At 47.1% G+C, this 24304-nt stretch overlaps 2 protein-coding genes across 3 annotated transcripts; one reads left to right on the top strand and one right to left on the bottom strand.

Moving 5' to 3' along the window:
• Nucleotides 1-1514: 1514 nt before the first annotated feature.
• LOC137355762 (syntaxin-6-like) lies at nt 1515-18312 on the bottom strand. Its single transcript, XM_068021260.1, has 8 exons — nt 18211-18312; nt 15408-15577; nt 12164-12258; nt 11465-11527; nt 10197-10307; nt 8825-8931; nt 6804-6898; nt 1515-6327 (listed from the first exon to the last, which is right to left on the bottom strand). Exons 1-8 carry the CDS (start codon nt 18243-18245, stop codon nt 6251-6253), a joined length of 753 nt encoding a protein of 250 aa, XP_067877361.1. The 5' UTR covers nt 18246-18312; the 3' UTR covers nt 1515-6250.
• Nucleotides 18313-22033: 3721 nt separating this feature from the next.
• LOC137355763 (immediate early response gene 2 protein-like) lies at nt 22034-23675 on the top strand. 2 transcript variants are annotated; one of them, XM_068021263.1, is made up of 2 exons: nt 22034-22509; nt 22564-23675. In XM_068021263.1, the coding sequence occupies exons 1-2, from the start codon at nt 22201-22203 to the stop codon at nt 23104-23106; spliced, it is 852 nt and encodes a 283-aa protein (XP_067877364.1). In that variant the 5' UTR covers nt 22034-22200; the 3' UTR covers nt 23107-23675. The 2 variants fall into 2 exon arrangements, with proteins under 2 accessions (XP_067877364.1, XP_067877362.1); XM_068021261.1 differs by having other exon boundaries at nt 22037-23675.
• The last annotated feature ends 629 nt before the right edge of the window (nt 23676-24304 follow it).

The following is a 24304-nucleotide window of genomic DNA, read 5'->3' on the forward strand; positions in this document are numbered from 1 at the left end:
ACCACAGCCTCATAGAACATTTGTTCTTTAGGGCTCTTCATTAATGAAAGAACCAAGCTTGATTTAGCTTTGTCACCTCAAAAGACGATGATTTAGAATGTCTATCATATGACACTCAGGATGGTATAAGCAAGTCATTGATGGAAAATTATTTGTGAAAGATGGTGAAGAGAACTTAAAGGAGAGAGAGATATCTGGGCTCCAGATAATGGCAGAGTAGACTACTTCTAAAAGTAGAAATAACAAGCTTTAATACAACTTTTCCAAATGTCTAATTTCATCAGTTCCTCCATTTACAAATAATAATTTGAATCCCAGAGTTATGGGTTAAGAGTAAGGTGACTAGCTGTGTGTACTGCCTTGCTGAGAATGGGCTCCAAGAACTGAAAGGGAATGTGTTAAATGGGTTTGCCAATGTTCATTTTGGCCAGCCAGTAAAATTCACCTCCCTTTTCTCATCTAAAGCTCCTCTCTCACCTGCCATTGGGCATCCTAAAGTGATGACTGCACTTTTACCTGTAATCTGTGAGGAAAGGTTTTTTTTTTATTAGCTTCTAAAAAATAATTTAAAAAAGCATTTTTAGGGTAATGTGTATATATAGTTCTTATTTTGGCTTAACTATTGTCAATTTAAATTTAGTTTCAAGAGTGGGGAGGTGGGGAAGAACATCATACAAGTCCAGACTCATTGCTGATGGCTTGTCGCTGTTGCCTTACATGTATATCAGTGTCATCTGTATGTAGTTTGTGCGATCAGCATTTTTAATATAGCAGTTTTGTACAAAATACTTGTGCATAAATGTTTTTCCAGCTACTGCTTATATTGACCAATACTTGTAAAGTTTATGTATCACATAAGCCTGTGACTATTAAAAAGACGAGTTTTTACCTTCTTGTTTAGTTACTTGCTGCCTAGTCTAGAAGCAACAGTTGGTGACGTAAGTGAATGAATGGACACTTGAACAAAACAGGTGATAGCGAATTTGCTGCCAGTCATCCATCCGACCCAGGTGAAGTCTTTGCTGATTCACGATTGCCTGTTTTGTGAGACTACCCAAGACCAGTATCACTTCCGACATTTCCTCTGCTATTTCACTGCAGGTGTTAAGTGGGTTAATACCTCCACTGAAATTAGCAGACAGAGAAATGTCATAAGATCCCTTTAAGTAATCATTTGGCCACTTGTATCTTCCACAGATCAAGTTCGTGTCTTTATTTGTAATAAAAAGCTGCTGAATCACAAAGAGCAGGACCGTCCTCAGCTTGTCTCAAGTTTGCTGGACTCGGCCACACTGATGGCTGAGACACTACAGATAGTCTTGGCCCCCTGTCCCCATCCCCAACTTGACTTAAGGTGGGTTGCTTCCAGTCGCTCTCCAGTGACCATCAGCTGAAAACCAAACGACCTGTCACCATCAGATGAGGACAGGACTTGTGTCTTGCCACCCCTCCTCCTCCCAGTCAAATAGCCTTTTGCCCTGATGAATAAAATATTGTCTGAATATATACGAATATTAAAATATATCTGAAATTTATTTCAGTTGCTTGTATTCCCACAAATCTCAACAGTTGTGACACCTTTATTAATAATTTAATGTTTAGACTATGAGCCACCAAAATGCAGAAAATGTTGTGAAGGCAAAAAAGAAATTGAAACACATGCTAGACTCTGAAACATTGCATTTGAAGCACAGAAATAATGGTACAAAAAATAAACATATTAAATTATTTAACATTTCTCCATAGTAAAATAAAGTGTCCCAAATTTGGGCTGTTCACCCTAATTTTATGGTTTACAGGCTGGGAGTTAATTCGACTCACCCCCAAACTGATGCATGAAGTTTGGGCACTTGGGACTGGTACCACAGGATGGCTAGTTCCTGTGGATCCCACTCCCTTTAGGAGAGAGAGAGCAGAGGAAACTGAGGGAGGGAAGAGGGAAAACAATATTAAAACCCTACTTTCCCCAGCCAATGCTGAAGCAGGATGACCACTCTGGTGGTACAAATGAAGATCACAGGAAGCGGAGTGAGAGGAAGGTTAATGATTGGGAGCAGCAATTATTGGAAGAGCATTGGGCCAGGCCACTGATGGATAGGCCAAGAGTTTAACATCTACTCCGTCCTTCCCAGGCTGAGTTCCTGATCTCGGCCACAGTAACGTGTAGATAAGCAAAGGACAGCTGGACACTGCCCCACTGTAAGGGGAAAAAAAACATTTGGTAGGAGCTGGGGCTGCATCTTCAGACAAGAAAACTGTCCTGAAGGCAAAAACCAGGGTCGGGAGGCAATAAGATGAATAGCATAGATACACTTAAGGGAAAGCTGGTTAAGTGCATGAGGGAGAAAGGAATAGGATATGTTGATAGGATGAGCAGAGGCTTGTGTGGTGCATAAACACCCAGCACAGACCTCGCTGTTCTATAACTACTATGTAATATGCAACAACAATAACAATTGGGAGGCAATCAGCTGTTAATTTTAAATGCCTGTTTTATTACAAATACTTTTGTACATTTTTTGAACTCTCTTCCCTTTTGCATTTCTAGTGAGCAACATCGTTACAACTAAATCAACCAATAGCTGGAAACATTCCAGTTGCAACTCGGTCTCTCCCAATTCTCTCTCGAGGTCGCTGACCCTTTCTATAGATCATTAAACACCCTCACCCGCCACCCAATCCCCAGTGAAAAATCAGCACCTTAAACTTGAGCTCAGAAATGCAAGTTTTCACTGTATTGTTTTAAGTGTATAAATTTCAGTCATTTTAATGCAACAATCCACAACTGTGAAATTGCTAAAACACTGGTTTCTGCACCCAGCACCTCAACCAACATACGATCGCTGCATTTGAAGAAAGTAATTCATTGTGTAAAACATGTTTGAGGTCAATCGATGTCTATGTAAAAGTTCTTTTCTCATAACCTTACCGAAATTAATTTCTGGAATTTGCCAGTCCTTAAGTTGTGATGTTTCAATGCCTGCTCCTGAACTAGAAGGTCATCACCTAGTGAACAAACATGCCAACTTACGATTGTTAAATAAAACCCTATCATTCATGCACTGCCACTGAAAGCTGGTGTTCTCATGCTCAGTACCACCCTCAATCACCACCACACTGGCAATTATAATGTGGAACACCTGCAGAGTAACACATTGGTTCAATACTAAAGAGGACATAAAAATCTTTCATTCCAGCAGCCAGAGTGCATGAACATCGTCCCCGTCACTCTATCGCCATGCTATGGACAAGGAGCCTTCCTTACATCGAAGGAGATCAGTTACTTTAGCACAAGTTACATGGCACCATTGTCACTTGTGAACGTTCTACTCAACAACTGCCATCATTTCTGCAGACACTGAGGCCTGGTTATTAAACAGGTCAACACAGTTCCTTGTCCCACTTTCTAGCCATTGGGCCAAGATGGCAGCTGCATTTCACGCGAGAGGCCATTCGTTAGGTGAAGGCCTAAGGAGGAGACGGTTAATATTCAAGAGCAGAAACCTTGGCCAGATTCTGTCCTCGGAGTGAGCTGCTGACGCCGACTGTAACCTCATCCCTGGCTCACTAACAGAACACAGACTAAAGATCAGACCTAGAACCATTGAGGTGTAGGCCACCCTAGGCTGTGCTTTTGCCACAGCCAACTGGACAACTCCGAGTCTAGTTTCTGGTAGATCTCAGGAGCTTTTTGTCATCGAGGTTCACATGGGTTTCTATCAGGCCACATCCAAAGTTTAGATCCCAGGCCCATGAATTCCCTTCATCTGAAGTTGCTGATATAAACATATCTTCAGTGTTTAGAAGTTAACATTAAGGCAGCCCCTTCCAAGTCTCCAGCCCATGAAATTCAAAAAGGCAAAGAAAGAAATCAGAGAAATACAATTAGAATGGAGTTAGTTGGGCCTGATGAGCCAGATTGGGTGGGTTCACTGGTCACAATCTGTCCACCTGCTCTACTTGTGACTGCTCACCACACCTTGATGATCTCGCGATTACAATGATGTCTGTTATCTATCTGACTGGTAGGTGATCCTGACCCAGAGAAGCTAGCATAGCAGAGGATAGCTAGTAACAGTGAGCATCATTTCCTCAGGATTGCAACCTCACATTTCTATTTCACAAGAGGAGAGTTGAGAGGCAGAAAGAAGGGAAGGCATCACAGGAGTCTATCACAGGAGCATCCTCTACCATGTATGCCAGCTCTGGACTGTGCACTTTCAGACAGGACAAAGGAGGGCTACAGTCAGGTTTCTGATGCAAATTCATGAATTGTGAACAGTGAAGGTGACCTGGGATCTTCCTCAGAGCTGTGTAAGGGGCTGGGGTGGGGGGAGAATGGGGTGTGGCAAAAGGAAAAAGATTATCTAAAGGGCTATCAGTTTCAGCAAAACGAACAGCACCATCACCATGTTACCCACCACCGGCATCCTCAGAGAGGAGGAATCGCTATTGGCCAGACGGTTAATGAATATTACCTCCCAAACCTGCCACCTCCACGATTTCGGAGGTTAGGGGGAGCAAACTCATGGGAACACCACTACCTGCAAGTCAAACACACTACCTGACTTGGATATATACTGGGCGTTCCTTCATTGTCATCTAAAACCTGGAATTCCCTCCCCAACAGCAGACGGACTGCAGTGGCTCACCACCACCTTCTCAAGGACAATTCGGGATGAGCAATAAATGTCGGCCTTGCCAGTGACGCCCATGAATGAATTTTTAAAATATCATCGCCATGGCTACAAGTGCAGGGCAGAGATTGGGTACTCACCTCCGAAGCCCAAAGCCTCTACGTCATCTACAAAGCTCAAGTCAAGAGAATGCTGGAATACTCACCAATCACGTGGTTAGGTGCAGATGCAACAACCCTCATGCAGACTAACACTATCCAGGACAGACCCAATCTGTGCCGCTGGATTAAACATCCACTCCCTGCGTGGCAGAATTCTGTTCAATCTACAGGATGCACTGGGGCAACTCAGCATAGTCACTTCTACAACACCTCACATCCTCCCGTGACCTCTACCACTGACAAGAAAAAGAGCAGCAATATTGTGGGGACACCATCACCTCCAACGTCCTGTCTGAAGTCACACACTACCCGTCTCCATTGGTGGAAGTGGTCAAAGTTAAAACTACTGTCAGAAATCTGCAATTAAATTATTTTTCTTTTTGGCCCTTTCAGGATGTCCCAAAGTGTTTCACAGTCAATGAAATACTTTTGAAATGTAGTCGCTGTTTTAATGTGGGAAACACAGCAGCCAAATTGCACACAGCAAGATCCCACAAACAGCAATCTGATAATGACCAGATAATCTGTTTTTAGTGATGTTGGTTGAGGGATAAATATTGGTCAGGACACCGGGGAGAACTCCCCTGCTCTTCTTTGAAATAGTGCTTTGGGATCTTTTGCATCCACCCGAGAAGACTCGGTTTAACATCTCATCCAAAAGATAGCACCTCTGACAGTGCAGCACCCCCTCAGTACTGCACCAGAGCGTCAGCCTGGATTGTGTGTTCTGGAGTGGGACTTTAACCTGCGGCCTTCTGACTCACGAGGAGAAATGCACAGTGCCTGCAAAGCCAAATGGTTCAGGTCCTGCAAGAGAAGTCAGACTGTGGGAATCCTTTTTGAGCAAGTCCTGCAGATAGAGGGAGCAGGAGGGAATTACCAAGACTTCAGTCTGTCTGTAAGACCTGCCCTGTGCCCAGATCTCTTGTGCTTCCCAATACAAACCTGACCCCACATCACCTCCATTCCTCAGCAAAGAGGAATCCAGGGACTGGAATTACTATTCCCTTTAATGTCACACAGTTTTAGCATCCTAACGTTCTGTAGGTGCAGATCTGTCTGTCAAGGGGAGGCTGAGGTTGTTGTTATCTGTTGCAGATTGATTTGCATTATTTATTAAAAAGCCATAAGGCTGGAGATTAAGTTGTCCGCTTCTAAAGCAAGTACCCCGTGTCCACTAGTAATGTCCTGAAATGTACAAGCTAACTTATTGAAAAAAAAAATTATTTTACATTCCTCGCCCCTCCACATTTGTGCGAGAAGTTTGGTCATTTTAATACAGTACCGAGGTCCAAAAATAACAGTAGAAAAGTCGCTATTTCCGGAACCCTGCCCTGGATCTGAATGGAGCTTCACGTAAATTGCTCCTGCTCTCTCCCATGACAGATGTTCCAGTTGCTGATTGCCCTTGGCAACTTGTGTCGTACGCAATTAAAAGTCCCAGCTCAATGATCAGAGAGTGAAGATTAATACCAGCACCACAATCAGAATGATGAGAAGAACGACAATCACACACCACTGACGCCGAGCTGCCAAGCAAACAGAGTTACCATCAGTATCAGACCAGAGGCACTATGCAACTCAACACTTCAAACGCTATTTGGGGCTTTGAGCAGGTTAACAACTTGCACTTACATAGCACAGTAATGTAGTAAATGAGCCACATCAGGAGATATTAGGACAGGCGACCAAAAGCTTGGTCAAACAGGTAGGTTTTAAGGAGCATCTTAAAAGGAGGAAAGAGAGGCGGAGAGGTTTAGGGAGGGAATTCCAGAGCTTAGGGTCCAGGCAGCTGAAGGCACGGCCGCCAATGGTAGGGCGATGAAAATCTAGGATGGAATTAAATGCTTGATGCAAGATGGATCCGAAGAAACAGCAGGGAAATGGGGCTAAGAGTAGATAGCTCAGACACTGAGCTAGTACCACTGCGGGAACGGGCCGAATGGCCACCTCCTGTACGGAGAGGAGAGCAGGGCGGGGCAGAGAAGGCACAGGGGAGGCTTACCGCTGGTCATATGAGAAACTTTGGCCAATTTCTTCAATGTGCTGTCCAGCTGTGAATGGGTGTTATCCATTTCGTGGGAAAATTCATCGAGCATGCTGGAAAGGGAAATGAAACGACGTTAGAAGGCAGGAGGTGGTTCTTTTCCTGGAACATACTGAACCTCTGCGCCAGGCTGCCAATCTCACACGACGGACACCGATGCAGTGAATTATTTCGATGGAGAACTGGGCCTATTTCTGGCTGCGGCCAAGATCACTTTGTACAAGAGACAGTAGTCGGGGCCAGAGTGATCACCCAGACTAGTTTCAACCCCCTAATTTGGTGGGAAAATTGCCCTTTTTTTTTCTATATTTGCTTTGATATTTTAATCTGTATTTTTCAGCTCTCCTAGGAGATGACGTGGTTTCGGGGTGGGATCATGCGTGTAAGAGGGCCTTTTTTGTTCTTAACGTATGAAGAATAATTGACAGTGATGTTCACACATTTATCTTGCATTATACTCAGATTGCTAGAGGAAGTTGCTGGGTAATAAACACCTCTGATTACAAAGAGCAGCTGCTTCATTAGCAAGTCGACGGTAATGTAAATATTTTTTGAGCTCACAGTGACAGCCTCATCACCTCTCAAGCCCTTCACACACAATGAGCAGCAGTGACTGCTGACACAGCAAGATCCCACAAACAAGATAATCTGCATTCACAGCCTTGTGTGGTCACAAAACTGCCCATGTGTTTCCTTCAGAAACTCCAAGATCATGGCCACTCTCCAGGGCTCGGTCTCATCTTTTAAGTCATTCTACTCTTTGCCCTTCTCCTTCCCCCAGATTAGAAGAGATTTTCTACTTCTGCAAAGTCCTCCCACGTACCAACAAACTTCATTACATGAGCAATCAGTTTGAACCTGCAACCACTGGGGAACAACTTTTAACTTATTCCCGCAAGTGCCAAGTAATGAAATATTTTCTCCCCATTTTCACTCAGACCTGGTCACATCTTACACCAAAAGATTAAAATCTAACATTCCTACAACACCATTCACAACCTTAGGACATCCCAAAGGGTTTTACAGCCAATGAAATACTTTCTGAAGTGTAGTCACTGTTCTAATTTAGGAAACACAGCAGCCAATTTGCACACAGCAAACAGCAAGGTGATAATGAGCAGGTAATCTGTTTTAGTGATGCTGGTTAAGGGATAATTATTGGCGAGGACGCCGGAGCACACCTCTGTTCTTCTTCAAAATAATGTCATGGTTAAGGTCTATCTGATGGGGTAGGCAGGACCTCCGTTTATTGTCTCATCCAAAATACAGCGCCTCAGACAGTGCAGCACTCCCCCGGTACTGACCCTCCGACAGTGCAGCGCTCCCCCGATACTGACCCTCCGACAGTGCAACGCTCCCCCGGTACTGACCCTCCGACAGTACAGCGCTCCCCCGGTACTGACCCTCCGACAGTGCAGCACTCCTCCGGTACTGACCCTCCGACAGTACAGCGCTCCCCCGGTAATGACCCTCCGACAGTACAGCGCTCCCCCGGTACTGACCCTCCGACAGTGCAGCACTCCTCCGGTACTGACCCTCCGACAGTGCAGCGCTCCCCCGGTACTGACCCTCCCACAGTGCAGCGCTCCCCCGGTACTGACCCTCCCACAGTGCAGCGCTCCCCCGGTACTGACCCTCCCACAGTGCAGCGCTCCCCCGGTACTGACCCTCCCACAGTGCAGCGCTCCCCCGGTACTGACCCTCCCACAGTGCAGCGCTCCCCCGGTACTGACCCTCCCACAGTGCAGCGCTCCCCCGGTACTGACCCAGAATGTCAGCCTAGATTTTGTGCTCAAGTCTCTGGGGCAGAACCCGAAGCCAAGACTTTCTGACCCAGAGGTGAGAGTTCTACCCATTCAGTCTGGCTCTGTAAACCCACCCCTTTTAACTAGGCTTCTAAATGAAAGTAAAACAGTTGGGAGTTTGCTCATGACTCATTTGGTCTGACTTTAATCTATCCACTACGTTAATTTACTTACACTGCCTGCTCCTCCAGCTCATCCCCTATTCGCCCCGACATGTTCTTGAGGACCCCAATGCTGCCCGACACCAGTTCTAGTTGGTCATCTTGTTGCTCCATTATCAGCTGTTTGGACATCAAGTGTCACAGTTACATCACTGTTCACATTGGCCTTCAGAAAAATAAAGATCATTTCTGTGCAATTTTCACACCAAAGTCTCTTTTTGGCCACAAATTAAAATATCTTTTGAAATCCATTCTTGAGATGTGGGCTTCGCTGGCCAGGCCAGCATCTATTTCCCATCCCTAATTGCCCTTGAGAAGGTGGTGGTGAGCTGCCTTCTTGAACCGCTGCAGTCCATGTAGGGTAGGTACACCCACAGTGCTGTTAGGAAGGGAGTTCCAGGATTTTGACCCAGCGACAGTGAAGGAACGGCGATATAGTTCCAAGTCAGGATGGTGTGTGACTTGGAGGATGCAGTTCCCCATTACACCATCAGCACTGAAATGCTGCTTCACAATTGATCAACAGGATGTGCACTTGTACAGATTAGGACTGCCCCATTCCCCCACCCTGCTTAAATCCAGACAATAAAACAAAGAGATCTGTAGCTGGGCAGTCACACCGCTGATCCTGGAGTTAGTACATGCACTGGGTGTCTCTAAGTCACACACAGTCACAGAGTCTATAACCAGGCCTGTGTAGAGTGAGCAAATCTGTGCAGGACTGGTGGGAGGAGAGGGCAAGAATAACCCTGTTCACATGCAGTTTCCAAAGGACGTTAGACAGCACTGCATTGACCTCAATCATCACACTGCCATCAATTTAAAATTCTCAGCCTTGTTTTCAAATCCCTCCATGCCCCACCCCTCCCTACCTCTGCAATCTCCTCCAGCCCCACAACCCTCCGAGATCTCTGAGCTCCTTCAATTCCAACCTCTCGAGCATCCCCAATTTTCATCACTTCACCACTTGCGGCCATGCCTTCAGCTGCCTGGGCCCTAAAGCTCTGGAATTCCCTCCCTAATCCTCTCCGCCTCTCTCTCCTCCTTTAAGACGCTCCTTAAAACCGACCTCTTGACTTACGCTTTTGGTTGTCCGCCCTAATATCTTGTGGTTCGGTGTCAAATTTTGTTTGGTAATGCTCCTGTAAATCACTTTGGGACAGCTGACTATGTTCGAGGTGCTATATAAATCCAAATTGTTGCTGCCTCCCAGCTGGTTCTTTCCCATGATTACAAAGTGCAGAGCTCCTCACCTGTTACCTCACTAACACACAGGCTTTTGCACCCAACCTCTCTCTAGCTGTTGGTGTTAATCATGCACTTTAGGCCTTGGCTCTTCATTTCAGCCTCTCAAGTACCAGGTAGCCGTGTGTTTGAGTACATACCCGCTGTTGGACCCGCTGCTCCTCGATGTACAGGGAGTTTGTGTTCGCCAGCTCCTGGTCCAGACGCCTGTATTGGTCCGTGGGCTGGTGTTCAATGCCTCCAAGCAGACTCTACAACAACAGCAAGAGTAGCTCAGGCTTGGCTTTCCCCATTACAGTCCGTCACACAAACACTGATGCTACTCAAGAGCTGCAGTGCTCAACAGTTCATCGTAAAAATAACAGAGTGTGTTACACTGCCCGAGAGGAAAGGCAATTCTTCAACCAACCCCAGAACTGAGAGAGGGTCCAAGAAGGACCATAGACTTGCCTCATGGCTTAAATATACTCTTAGTTCAAAGTCACTTCTTTCAAATCATCTGATAGAATCCAAAAATACAGAAGGAGGCCATTTGGCCCATCGAGCCTATGCTAGCTCCCTGAAAGAGCTATCCAGTTAGTCTCTCCCCACTGCTCTTTCCCCCTAGCCTTAAAACGTCTCCTTTTCAAATATTTCTCCAATTTCCTTTTGAAAGTTACTATTGAATCTGCTTCCACCGCCCTTTCAGACAGCGCGTTCCAGATCACAGCAACTCGCTGTGTAAAAAAAAAAAATCTCCTCATCTCCCCCTGGTTCTTTTGCCAATTATTTTAAATCTGTTCTCTGGTAACCGACTCTCCTGCCAGCGGAAACAGTTTCTTCTTATTTACTCTATCAAAACCATTCATAATTTTGAGCACCTCGATTAATTCTCCCCTTTAACCATCACTTTATGAAGGAGAAAATCCCAGTTTCTCCACCCTCTCCATACAACAGAAATGGAAGTGTGTTAATTCAATATATGTTTAGCAATAAATTCCCTCTGTGTTGTGTCGCACTAGTTTCAAATTATTTGTTATTTGTTCAAACTTTTTGAAAAAAAATTTTGAAATCTCAGAACCAGTCAGAGTTCAGCGTGTGAGATTAGTGAGCAGAATATCTGTGCTAACTAACTTTGTACCAAACTAAGTTAAAATCCCAATCTGTGCCACAGAGCCCTGGGCTAGCAAATCAGCCAGAATTCCCACTCTTCGTCACTGTCCAACGTGAGACAATGATAGTAACATGCTGGCTGTGATTTTAACTGCAGTTCAATAGTTTGACAGCATTCCGTGTCTCAGCTCCCACTTGGGTAAGACAGCAGAGGGCTGAAGGGGAATGTGGAACTGAACCAGCTCAAGAATCAGAGTCTGATAGGAGGAGAGAAAGGAAAATTGAAACGGTACACGGCAGACCCGAATCTGCTCACCTGTTTGTTTCTCCTCTCAGCAAATGCAGTGGCAGAAGGACTGGAAACGTGGTCTTTCATTTCCTAGTGAGGTAAAGGAAAAGTTAGTTAGAAACACTTTATACCACCAGTAATTCAGCAGAGATTCTCTCTCCTTAACCTTGCAGTTTACTGCCTTCAGGGTGCAGTGGATTAGCACTGAAAGCTGAATAAAAAACACAGTACTTCAAATTGTGATAATTCTTGCAGTACAGTTTGAGAGAGGGGAAAGCAGCCAAGGCTCCAGCTCCTGTTTCCTATCCCTGTTGGAAAGTGCACCATTTTAGTTGAGAATTGGGACCTGAATGTGATGTTCAGCACCCCCATGGTCGAATAACCCAGCAACATTCACCGTCTAGGGATCACACCTGAATAGGGTAAAAGGTACATGAAGAAACCAAAGCCCATCAGCAGAGGAGGGACTCAGAGAGCAGGAGCGAAGGCACCAAATTCAGGCATCCCCCAAACCAAATACCTCGCTCACAGGTAAATCTGGAAACTCACTGCCCAAAAGGGCAGTGGAAGCAGATTCAATACTAATTATCAAAGCCGAGTTGGATAAATACTTGAAAAAGGAAAATTTACAGGAAATAGCAGGTGGTGGGGGAGGAGCGAACACCAATGATGATTAACTGCGCTGTGACCCTGGCTGTGTCCAGTAGCACCCATGCCGTACACTACCTTCACTGTTTGTCTTGTTTTGATGACAAATGCTTTCCTCTCTTGCAGTTCTACAGTCTCGATCTTGAACTTCCGAGGGTTCGATTCCACAATGCGTTTGCAACAGTTAAGGGACAATAGTCTGGCGTCTCAGCAAAGATAACAGAAACAGTCAGGAGCCTGTGATAAGGTCAATTCCATCACAGAGACAGACAGAGCAAACCTCGGCCATATAATATTATTTATACACAAAGGAAGACTCAAATCCGGTAAATTACAATAAAACTAGGGATCACCAGTTTTTAAATCACATTTCACTATAAAAACTTCACAGCATTTACTGAAATCCCAAAGCGTGGTCTTACAGAGTTTGGTTCTGCACTGTCCCACCCACAATGGGGGGGGGAGGCGGGAGATGAGAATTTTTTTCACTCAGATTATCAGGATCTAGAACATTTCACCTGAAAAGATGGTGGAAGCCGACTCCATGAATAATTTGAAAAGGGAGTTTCGGGAACCTTGGATAACACGGGATATTGTGAGCCTCGTCAAAAAGAAAAAGGAAGCATTCGTAAGGACTGGAAGGCTGGGAACAGACGAATCCCTTGAGGAATATGAAGAAAGTAGGAAGGAACTTAAGCAAGGAGTCAGGAGGGCTAAAAGGGGTCATGAAAAGTCATTGGCAAACAGGATTAAGGAGAATCCCAAGGCTTTTTATACGTATATAAAGAGCAAGAGGGTAGCCAGGGAAAGGGTTGGCCCACTCAAGGACAGAGATGGGAATCTATGCGTGGAGCCAGAGGAAATGGGCGAGGTATTAAATGAGTACTTTGCATCAGTATTCACCAAAGAGAAGGACTTGGTGGATGATGAGCCTAGGGAAGGGAGTGCAGATAGTCTCAGTCATCTCATTATCAAAAAGGAGGTGGTGTTGGGCGTCTTGAAAATCATTATGGTAGATAAGTCCCCAGGGCCTGATGGGATCTACCCCAGAATACTGAGGGAGGCAAGGGAAGAAATTGCTGGGACCTTAACAGAAATCTTTGCATCCTCATTGGCTACAGGTGAGGTCCCAGAGGACTGGAGAATAGCCAATGTTGTTCCTTTGTTTAAGAAGGGTAGCAAGGATAATCCAGGAAATTATAGGCCTGTGAGCCTTACGTCAGTGGTAGGGAAATTATTAGAGAGGATTCTTCGGGACAGGATTTACTCCCATTTGGAAACAAATGGACTTATTAGCGAGAGGCAGCATGGTTTTGTGAAGGGGAGGTCGTGTCTCACTAACTTGATTGAGTTTTTTGAGGAAGTGACGAAGATGATTGATGAAGGAAGGGCAGTGAATGTTATCTATATGGACTTCAGTAAAGACTTTTGGTACAAAAGGTGAAGTCACACAGGATCAGAGGTGAGCTGGCAGGATGGATACAGAACTGGCTCGGTCATAGAACACAGAGGGTAGCAGTGGAAGGGTGCTTTTCTGAATGGAGGGCTGAGACTAGTGGTGTTCTGCAGGGATCAGTGCTGGGACCTTTGCTGTTTGTAGTATATATAAATGATTTGGAGGAAAATGTAGCTGGTCTGATTAGTAGGTTTGCGGACGACACAAAGGTTGGTGGAGTTGCGGATAGTGATGAGGATTGTCAGAGGATACAGCAGGATATAGATCGGTTGGAGACTTGGGCGGAGAAATGGCAGACGGAGTTTAATCCAGACAAATGTGAGGTAATGCATTTTGGAAGGTCCAATACAGGTGGGAAGTATACAGTAAATGGCAGAACCCTTAGGAGTATTGACAGGTAGAGAGATCTGGGCGTACAGGTCCACAGATCACTGAAAATGGCAACGCAGGTGGATAAGGTAGTCAAGAAGGCATACGGCATGCTTGCCTTCATTGGTCGGGGCATAGAGTATAAAAATTGGCAAGTCATGCTGCAGCTGCTACTGCAGGATATCGATTGTCTTGTCCAGATCCCCCAGGTCCCACTCGATACTTCGCAGGCTGGTGCGAGGGGCAAAGTTTCGAGGGGATGTGCGAGGCAAGTTCTTTACACAGAGGGTGGTGAGTGCCTGGAACTTGTTGCCGGGGGAGGTGGTGGAAGCAGATACGATAGCGACGTTTAAGAGGCATCTTGACAAATACATGAATAGGATGGGAATAGAGTGTTAGGGACCCCGGAAGTGCAGAAGGTTTTAGTTTAGACAGGCATCAAGATCGGCGCAGGCTTGGAAGGGCCGAATGGCCTGTTCCTGTGCTGTACTGTTCTTTGTTCTTTGGACACATACTCGAGGATAAGGAACTTACAGGATTACAGACAAAAAGCAGGGGTGTGGGAGTAAGCAAGACAGAACTTTCAAAGAGACAGCACAGGCACGATGGGTTGAGTGGCCTCCTATGCTGTAAGTTTCTCTGGTTCTATGAACCAACTCAGCATAGAGCAGGACTACACTTGGGTCCTGCGCTGAGGAGTGTGACTCATCAAACATATGAGAATGTTCTACCATATGAAACAGAGTTATAGACATTTTTAACACCTCAGTGTCCTTTTTAGTCTCACACAGATTACACATATATTTGATATATACACAGACAATCAGACACACCCACTGTTCCTGCACCAACAATTCCTGCCAGTTACTATTTAACCTTTGGCCGATTTTTGATGACTCCCTTTATGTTCATTTTCAGAAACTTGCTGCATTACTTTTGGCAACCTGCCGACTCAGCCTCTGCATCCCCAGCTCAGCAGTGACTGAGTGATCTTCATCACAGTACACTGACCGACAATCAGACAGCAGCCGCCTGCCAGGGCTGTCCCCACACGCAGCATTCCCCCCTTAACTCAAAGGGTAACCATGGCGACTGGTGTTGACGGAGCCATACACAGCAGACAATCCCAGGTGAGATTCCTGGCCCAAGTTTGCTGCTCTCAGCCGGGCTGGTGGTAAGCAAGGGGGTAGGGTGTCGGGGGAGGCTACAATTCCCACTCAGCACCTCTGGGGGAAGATTCAACTAGGGCTCCTGCTGCAAATCACTGTCCCAATGGGAAAGTGTAACTAGTGTTACTATCAGGACAGGACAGGACATGGTCAGGCTCGGCTGTGATGCCTACAGTGGTTGAATAGCCTGTTGAGGCTCACGTGCTTGGCAGAGGCAGCTGGCACCTCAGGACCAGTACCCCAGTCAGGGTCAGCGCCAAGGAGGAGGGCAGAAAACAGATTTTTAACAATACATGGAAAAGAGTGCACAGCTGCTACTGCAGGATATCGATGGTCTCGTCCAGATCCTCCAGGTCCCACTCGATACTTCGCAGGCTGTTGCGAAGTTCGTTTGTTGTCCAGTCATACTCCTCCTTGCTGACACTCTGTGTATCCTGCAGTAACTCACACCATCGCTGGTACAGTCCCCGAGCTGTGTTCACTGCCTTCTGAACCTCTCTGCAAACAAAGGAAGAGATCTCAGAACATGTTAACCAGGGCAGTCGTGGAGGGACTGGCTGGGGAGGGGGCGGAGAGGGGGAGGGGCAGGAAGAAGACGAGTGTTGGTGGTGGTGATGCCATAGATGGCAATCTGACAGTAAAGAAAGAACTTGCATTTCTATAGCACCTTTCACAACCTCAGGATGTCCCAAAGTGCTTTACAGCCAATGAAGTGCTTTTTAAAGTGTAGTCACTGTTGCAATGTAGGAAATGAGGCAGCCAATTTACACACAGCAAGATCCCACAAACAGCAATGTGATAATGACTAGGTAATCTGTTTTAGTGATGTTTATTGAGGGATGGATCTTTTACACCCAGCTGAGACAGCAGACAGATCCTCGATTTAACATCACATCAGAGAGACGGCACCTCCAGCAGTGCAGCACTCCCTCAGTACTGCACTGGGAGCATGGGCCTGGATTTTATGCTGAAGTATCTGAAGAGGGGGTATTCTTTCCCCCAGAGACCGGAGAGGGTCAACGATCCCACTCTACTCCCACTGCTGGAAGGCAGATGCCGGGGAGCAGCTGGTGGAGACCTGATTCCTCCAATGGAAAAAACCCCCATCCCCCACCCCGGGCTTGCACTAGGCACCCACCTGAAGGGGAATCTAAATCAGAAACCCCGGAGACTGGGAGGAGAGCGAAACCATGTGACACCTTCCAGAGAAATTTCCACCTGGTACAGCGCACACCGCAGCAGCGGAGAATGGATTTTGGGCAGGAGATTGGATCAAGAATTTTAGTGAAACAACCCGCCAACTATTTCATCGTTGCCAACATTGCAACAGCGAGTTCCTCGGCTTGTTAACTCTTCCTGGGAGGAAGTGAAGAGCATCATCCTTACTGAGATCCAGTGACTCCATTGACAAGTCTACACAGAGTGAGGATGGGATTAGTCTTAACGTCACAGCCCCTACACTCCCCCTCCTCCCCCCTTCCCCCCTCCTCCCCCCCACAATCCCCCTCCTTTCCCCTCACACACTACCCCTCCTCCCCCACAATCCCCCTCCTCCCCCCCACAATCCCCCTCCTTTCCCCTCACACACTCCCCTCCTCCCCCCTTCCCCCCCACAATCCCCCTCCTTTCCCCTCACACACTCCCCCTCCTCCCCCACAATCCCCCTCCTCCCCCACAATCCCCCTCACACACGCCCCCTCCGCCCCCCCCCCACGCTCCCCCTTCTCTCACACACTCCCTCTGCTTCCCCCCCCCACGCTCCCCACCTTCCCCCCCCACGCTCCCCCTCCCTTTCCCCCCCCCAACGCTCCCCCTCCTTTCCCCCCCCACTCCTTACCCCCCACGCTCCCCCTCCTTACCCCCCCACGCTCCCCCTCCGTACCCCCCCCACGCTCCCCCTCCGTACCCCCCCCACGCTCCCCCTCCGTACCCCCCCCCACGCTCCCCCTCCTTACCCCCCCACACGCTCCCCCTCCATACCCCCCCCTTACCCCCCCATACGCTCCCCCTCCTTACCCCCCCACACACTCCCCCTCCTTACCCCCCCACACGCTCCCCCTCCTTAACCCCCCCACACGCTCCCCCTCCTTAACCCCCCCCACGCTCCCCCTCCCCCCCACGCTCCCTGTGGATTTTTACCCCATCTCCACCAAAGGAAGAACCTTCTCAAAATAGAATCCTGTGCATCACATTACACAGATAGATGGAGAGACAGAGCTACATTCCAACGGGAAGTTAGAGCAGAGAAGACGAGGAGGAGATTTGATAGCGGTGTTTAAAATCACAAAGGGTTTAAATAGAGTAAATAAGGAGAAACGGTTTCCAGTGGCTGACTGTCAATAACCAGAGGACACAGATTAAGGTGATTGACAAAAGAACCAGAGGCGACTTGTGGAAAAAACTTTAACGAGTGGTAAGGATTTGGAATGCACTGCCTGATAAAGATGGTGGATACAGATTCAGTGGTCGCCTTCGAAAGGGAACTGGATAAATACTTTAAAGAGAAAATCTTGTGAGCGATGGGGAAGGAACAGGGAGTGGGACTAACTGGATTGCTTTATAAAAGAGCTGGCACAGACTCAATGGGCCAAATGGCCTCCTTCTGTGCTGTACCAGTCTATGATTCTATGCCTTCATTGGCTGTAAACTATTTTGGGTCGTCCTGCGGTTGTGAAAAAAAAAGCAGTAAATAAAGAAATGTAAGTTCTTTCTTTCAGAATGAAATCTGGCTGGTGCCACCTTGGGGAATCGCCCCTCACATTCCAGGAGCCACCAAAACTTCTTCCAAACTCCTGCTTCCTCACATGCTGTGACTTGTTCTCCCAGATCTGTGATTTGTGGAGTCTGTTCAATTCTTTACAAAGATCCCACCCTGGGGGGGGGGAACAGGACATCCTCCTGCATGGCAAAATCTGACCAGCAAACTGGGGAAGCTGCAGTTCTGGGATAGTGGGGAATGGGAATGAACAGGAGGGAGTGTGGGGAGGCTTGAGAACTTCCTAAAAACCCTTTTTAACTCAACAGGAAAAGGAAGTGGTTGCAGCAGCTCATTAAACCCAGCAAAGCAACCTCCCCTGTAGCTGCCAGCTACATCCTCCCAGTAAAAGAAGGTGCAATGCTTAATAACTTACCCTCTCACCACAAAAAATGGATCCTCCAGTGACATCTTTATCTTTCCACAATGCACAATTCCCACTGCCAGTCCCACTCAATACCATCCGGGAAGTACTCCCTCATCACATGACAAAGGACTGAGCTTCAACATCAAATAAAAGATCAGCTTGCTGAAAACTATCGGAGCCCATTTAAACAGCTCCAGCCCCTGGTGTGGAGGCCTGAGCTTTTAGTTTCCATCCACTTTCTCATCTGCCTTAATAACTTGGTATTTAGGAGATGAGCAGGGGAGTTCGCCCCAGTCACCTGGCCAATATTTATCCCTCAACCAACATCACCAAAACAGATGATCTGGTCATTATCACTATGCTGTTTGTGGGATCTTGCTGTGCACAAGTAGACTGCCGCCTACATTACCACGGTGGATACACTTCAATAATACTTCATTGGCTGCAAAGCACCTTAGGATGTCCTGAGGTCATGAAAGGTGCCATAAAAATGCAAGTTTTTTAAAATCCGATTAAGAATTGGACGTATAGTCCAAAGGAAGACTTTGAAGGACTATGGTATGGCGACTAATTGCATAGCTCGACCAAACAGCCAGCACCCGTCAAATGGCTACTTTCTGTGATACTACGATTCAAGAATTGTTACCTAAATGAGTCCAGGGATTTTTGTCTACAGTATTCTACATTCAAATCCACATTTCATCGTGTATAAAGAACTTCCTGATATCAATCCCAACATTAAGGGCAGCACAGTGGCGCAGTGGTTAGCACCGCAGCCTCACAGCTCCGGCGACCTGGGTTCAATTCCGGGTACTGCCTGTGTGGAGTTTGCAAGTTCTCCCTATGTCTGTGTGGGTTTCCTCCGGGTGCTCCGGTTTCCTCCCACATGCCAAAGACTTGCAGGTTGATAGGTAAATTGGCCATTAGAAATTGCCCCTAGTATAGGTAGGTGGTAGGGAAAATATAGGGACAGGTGAGGATGTGGTAGGAATATGGGATTAGTGTAGGATTAGTATAAGTGGGTGGTTGATGGTCGGCACAGACTCGGTGGGCCGAAGGGCCTGTTTCAGTGCTATATCTCTAAACTAAACTAAACTATTACCATTTATTATTTCTACTTTCTCAGTTTATTTTAAAGTAATAAGGTTATTTGATTTTAATCGCTCACCATTGGTGACTTTGTCTTCAGCTGCCTGAGCTGTAAATTCTGGAATTCCCTCCCTAAACCTCGCGGCCTCTCTCTCCTCCTTTAAGACGCTCCATAAATCCGACCTCTTTGATCAAGCTTTTGGTCGCCTGTCCTAATATCTCCCTATGTAACTCAATGTTAAGTTGTGTTTGATAATGCTCCTGCAAAGTATCTTAGGATATTTGACAGTATTAAAAGGACAAAATAAATACAAATATATTTTTCTAGAATCTGTTCCGGTGGGAAAAATGAAATGGAATTCAGAATTATTACTGTCATTTTGGGAATGGATACTTCTACTCATTGGGAATTGGACCCAACGGTTTAGCGTGACTGAAAAAGTTAAGCTGCTTTTTTTTAGCAGGATTTTTCCAGAACTTCCCTATCCTGCAATTCCATCCACTTTTCCATGAAAGCTGTGACTTTGTCCTTCCTCGTGATTAGATTTTATATGTAGAAGTCTTATTTAAGCACTGTCACCCCTCACTTTATATTATCATTCCAGGAATAATGAGTGTTCATTACTAATGTTAAAGTCACCAACTAGTTTCATTGTTGATGTGCTGACTTCCTAAATGTTAATAGGTATGGACAGGTACTGCTTTAAGGGAGTTCTTTTGTACAGAATATATTTCTAATTTTAGTCATTTTCAATGGAACCATACAATTGAGATGTCAATGAGTTTGTATATTTTTCAGACTGTGCTGTTGTTTGTCTAGAGTCTGTGAGGTTTTTTGATCTACAAGGGAGTCAATGGTTATGGGAGACAGGCAGGAAAGTGGAGATAAGACCACAATCAGATCAGCCATGATCTTATCGAATGGTAGAATAGGCTCGAGGGGTCAAATGGCCTACTCCTATTTCTTATATATTTTTAAGCTGCTGAGAAGGTGGAGATCAACCGCAACTGTCCTTATATGGTCAGCACTCAATGTCTCTCCTCGTGGGCAGGCAGTTTAAATAGGCACACTCATAGAGTCGTACAGCATAGAAACAGGCCCTTCGGCCCACTGCGTCCATGCCGACCATAATGCCTATCTATACTAATCCCACCTGCCTGCATTAATTCCATATCCCTCTATGCCTTGCTCATTCAAGTACCTGTCCAGATGCCTCTTAAGTGTTGCTACTGTTCCTGCCTCCACCACCTCCTCTGGCAGCTCATTCCAGATACCCACTATTCTTTGTGTGAAAAATTTACCCCTTTGATCCCCTTTAAACCTCCTCCCTCTCACCTTAAATCTATGCCCTCTAGTTTTAGTCACCCCTACCACTCTTGAGGTCAATTGGAGCAGAGGCAGAGCCATTGGGGGAGGGGTCATGGAGATTCGTGACCCCCCCACAAGTGTTTTAAGATCATTTGACCCAGCTTTAAGGGATGGCCTCCATTTCACTCCATGGATTTCTGTCACCTGCCTTTGGATTGACCAATGTCAGGGTCAGTATTCCCCAGTGCCCACCCCCACCCTGTTAAACTAGCCAAATCTCAAGTCTGAGTCTCCCTCAGTCAGCTCAACCTCACTCCACACTGAAGTGGAGGGAAGATTCTATAGATTGGTGGATGACCAGTGTGGTGCAGTGGTTAGTGCCACAACCTCACAGCTCTAGTGACCCGGGTTCGATTCTGGGTACTGCCTGTGTGGAGTTTGCAAGTTCTCCCTGTGTCTGCGTGGGTTTCCGCCGGGTGCTCCAGTTTCCTCCCACAGCCAAAGACTTGCAGGTTGACAGGTAAATTGGCCGTTATAAATTGCCCCTAGTGTAGGTAGGTGGTAGGAGAATGGTGGGGATGTGGTAGGAATATGGGATTAATGTAGGATTAGTATAAATGGGTGGCACAGACTCGGTGGGCTGAAGGGCCTGTTTCAATGCTGTATCTCTAAATAAATGTCACTGACAAGAATTCAGCCTACCTGTGAGGGCATCACTGCTATAAACAGACAGATGAGCTGATTAAAATGAACATGTTTAAAAAGCAAAGCTGCCAAACTAAAGGATCTGAACAAGTAAAGGATAATGTTAGATGTGTCTGTAAAACCCCGTGATGTCCATTGACAACTTCCCCTGGAGAGATGTCAGAAAGAGCAGCAGGAAATGACTGGGTTTCTGTCCGGAAAAAAACATATACTTTTGACCCTTATTGGAAGTGTTAGCTTTGAGACTTTTCAAGACTGATTTGTTCTGCTTTGTCACCAGATCCTTTGGTGGAAACGACTCTCTTGAACCATCTACAATGTTGTAAAAGTCCGACTGGGTTTCCCCTTTCTAATTCAAACACTTTGACTCTGAGAATATTCAATATTTTGATTTTTTTTTTGTAAACTGGGCGCGACTTTTGCCTCTGGAACTGGATTTTGGAGGCAGATTTACAGGGAGTTTCCAACCATTGCCAAATATGGACTCGGAAACTACCCGTTTCCCCCCCGCCGCCGCCCTTTGAAAGTGACGAGGTGCCATCCGGCCGGACCATATATGGAGCAAGTGAGGAAAGGGGACGAATCCCAGAAGCTGGGTTAAAGGGGAGGGGGTGAGAGAGGAATTTGGGAGGTTGGGGCAGGGCTGGCTGGGGGAGTACCGGCTGGGGGAAAGGGGGAGGCTGTGCCCCCGGTTTTGGGGGTTACTGAGCGAGACACTGGGCGGGGCGGCTGCAGTTTGACTCATTGATATAAAAGGAGGCTGAAGCCGGGAGTGACGATTGATAGAGCGGCAGCAGTAGAGGGAGGAGGTTCTTTCACTGTCTGCCATTCAAACAACCCCCTCCCCCCCGGTATCCTGGTTAATATTCCCCCCCCCACCCTCTCCTCCTCCTGCCATGGATGTGAAGATAGAAGCTCAGCGGGTGATGGCCGTGGCCCTGGGCAAGATGTACAGCTCCCGGCTCCAGAGGGGAGGAATCCGGCTCCACAAGAGCCTCTTATTGTCGCTGGTGCTGCGCAGCGCCCGGGACATCTACCTGAATGTGAGAGCCGAGCAGGAGGCCGGCCAAGGGGACAAGCTGGAGGCCGAGGCCGAGGCCGCTGCCATGGAGGTCGAACCCCGGCCCGAGGAGCGGGAGAACAGAGCCGGGCTGAGAGCGGACCCCGGCGGCGAGGAGTTTCCAGCGGAGTCGGAGTGTATCCAGGCCGGGGAGTGTATCCAGGCCGGGGAGTGTATCCAGGCCGGGGAGTGTATCCAGGCCGGGGAGTGTATCCAGGCCGGGGAGTGTATCCAGGCCCAATGTATCCATTCTGAAGGATACAATGTATCGGAGCCGCCCCAGGACTGCTCCGCTCAGGCTGGCCGCTCTGATCCCCCTCTCTGCCCGACTTGCTGCCCCGGTGAGCGGCCTGTGGAAGTGACTGCAGCCCCCGGGTTAACCCCAGACGAGGCGCGGCTGAGGCCCCGGGGCCGGGTATGCGGGCCGGAGAGGAGCAGGAAGCGGAGGAAAGGCTCGGATCAGAGGGACTGGGCTGAGTCTGAGTGTCTGCCCAGGAAGAGAGCCAGACTGGAGGAGGTGGAGGTGGTGGAGGAGGAGGAGGTTACCCGGAGGCCGGGCCAGGAAATGGAAACCTCAAACATCCACAGCCTGGTCAGCGTCTTCGGCTCGGGATTCAGCGGCCTCCTGAGCAAAGGCAAAGCCGATTCCCCCAGAGAGCAGGCGGCGTCTCCGGGCCACGTCTGCCGGGACACAGACCTGAGTAAACTGGGCATCTGGGTCCGACCCATTGTCGCTTATTGAACCGGTCAGCTTGGAAACTGACGGAGAAATGAACAAGAAGCTTCCCTGGAAATCCCACATCCCGGGAATCTCCTCTGGAGAAGGGATCGTTCAACCCTCCCGATATTGGGCATCGTCTCCAGCTCTAATAAGCCCTGCCTCATTGAGAGTGGGTCAGGGAGCAAGGTGTCCGGCAATGGCATCACCAATTCCCAGGAGAAACTTCCAGAGGGAGCCAACAGCAGTGACTCGTGTTTCCCGAAGTCGGTGCCAAGTCCAGGGCAGTGACGAGGCGCTTTTCTCATGTTGCACAACAGGATCCCGAGCGTCCTGTTTTCATCTAGAGACTGGAGCTAAAGCCATCAGCTCCCCAAACTGAGCCGAGAGTGTGAGGGAGGGGTTCCCCTGCTCGCCTTACTAAGGACTGGCAGGAATCTCTCCCTATCAGACTATGAACTTTTCTAATTCAAAATTACTGTCGTGTTTTGTTTTTTTTTGCTTCGAAAATTTACATTTTATATGGAACTTGAAATGTATTTCTAAATTCAGGGCTTTTTCCAAATAAGCCAATAAAATGAATGAAATTCTAATTGCTTGATTTGTGATGGGTCTACAGCAGAGTTACTAATCTTTTCAGATGCTGTTGTAAATTACAGTATTTGCTGTTTGAAGGTTTCTCTTGCCCAACCCCCCACTATTTCCATGTCTTTCTAATTTGGGATGGAGTTCAGTGATGGGCTGCCCAGTGTCTTAGTGAGTCATATTGACCTGGTTAAATCTTTCATTTTTGTGGGGGTCTGCCTTGGGTTAGCTGGGTCACTAACACACTCACTAGCCTGGGCTAGAGAGCAGGAAGTTAGCCTGTCTTCCTGCTGCTGATCACTGGTCCAGTTATGAAGAAGAACTTTTTTTAAACCATGGAGAAAGGATATGAGGTTTGGAAGAGAACTTATTTCTATAGTACTGTTAACAGTTAGAATATCTGAAATCACTACAGTCAGTTAAGTGCTTTTTTTTTTAAAAAAGTACACTGTTGTAGGAAATGTGGCTGGCAATCTATACACAAAAAAGGCTGCACAAACAGTAATAAGGATGACCAGATAATCTGTTTCTAATGATGGATAAATATTAGCCAAGGAACTGATAAGAACTCCCTTGCTCTTTGAATAATGTCACAGAATCTTTTATATTTGCCTGAGAACAGATGGGGCCTCAGTTT

Source organism: Heterodontus francisci, chromosome 43, assembly GCF_036365525.1.
Source record: "Heterodontus francisci isolate sHetFra1 chromosome 43, sHetFra1.hap1, whole genome shotgun sequence".
NCBI classification, from domain to species: Eukaryota; Metazoa; Chordata; class Chondrichthyes; order Heterodontiformes; family Heterodontidae; genus Heterodontus; species Heterodontus francisci.

Excerpts from the sequence above, each read along its gene's own strand:
- LOC137355762 (XM_068021260.1), bottom strand. The coding sequence starts at position 18,245 with ATGTCACTGGAGGATCCATTTTTTGTGGTGAGAGG. Across the intron at positions 11,528-12,163 it reads AAACAAGACAAACAGTGAAG|GAAATGAAAGACCACGTTTC; the intron begins GTAGTGTACGGC and ends TTACCTCACTAG. Across the intron at positions 6,899-8,824 it reads GAGCTGGAGGAGCAGGCAGT|CATGCTCGATGAATTTTCCC; the intron begins GTAAGTAAATTA and ends TTCCCTTTCCAG.
- LOC137355763 (XM_068021261.1), top strand. The coding sequence starts at position 22,201 with ATGGATGTGAAGATAGAAGCTCAGCGGGTGATGGCCGTGGCCCTGGGC.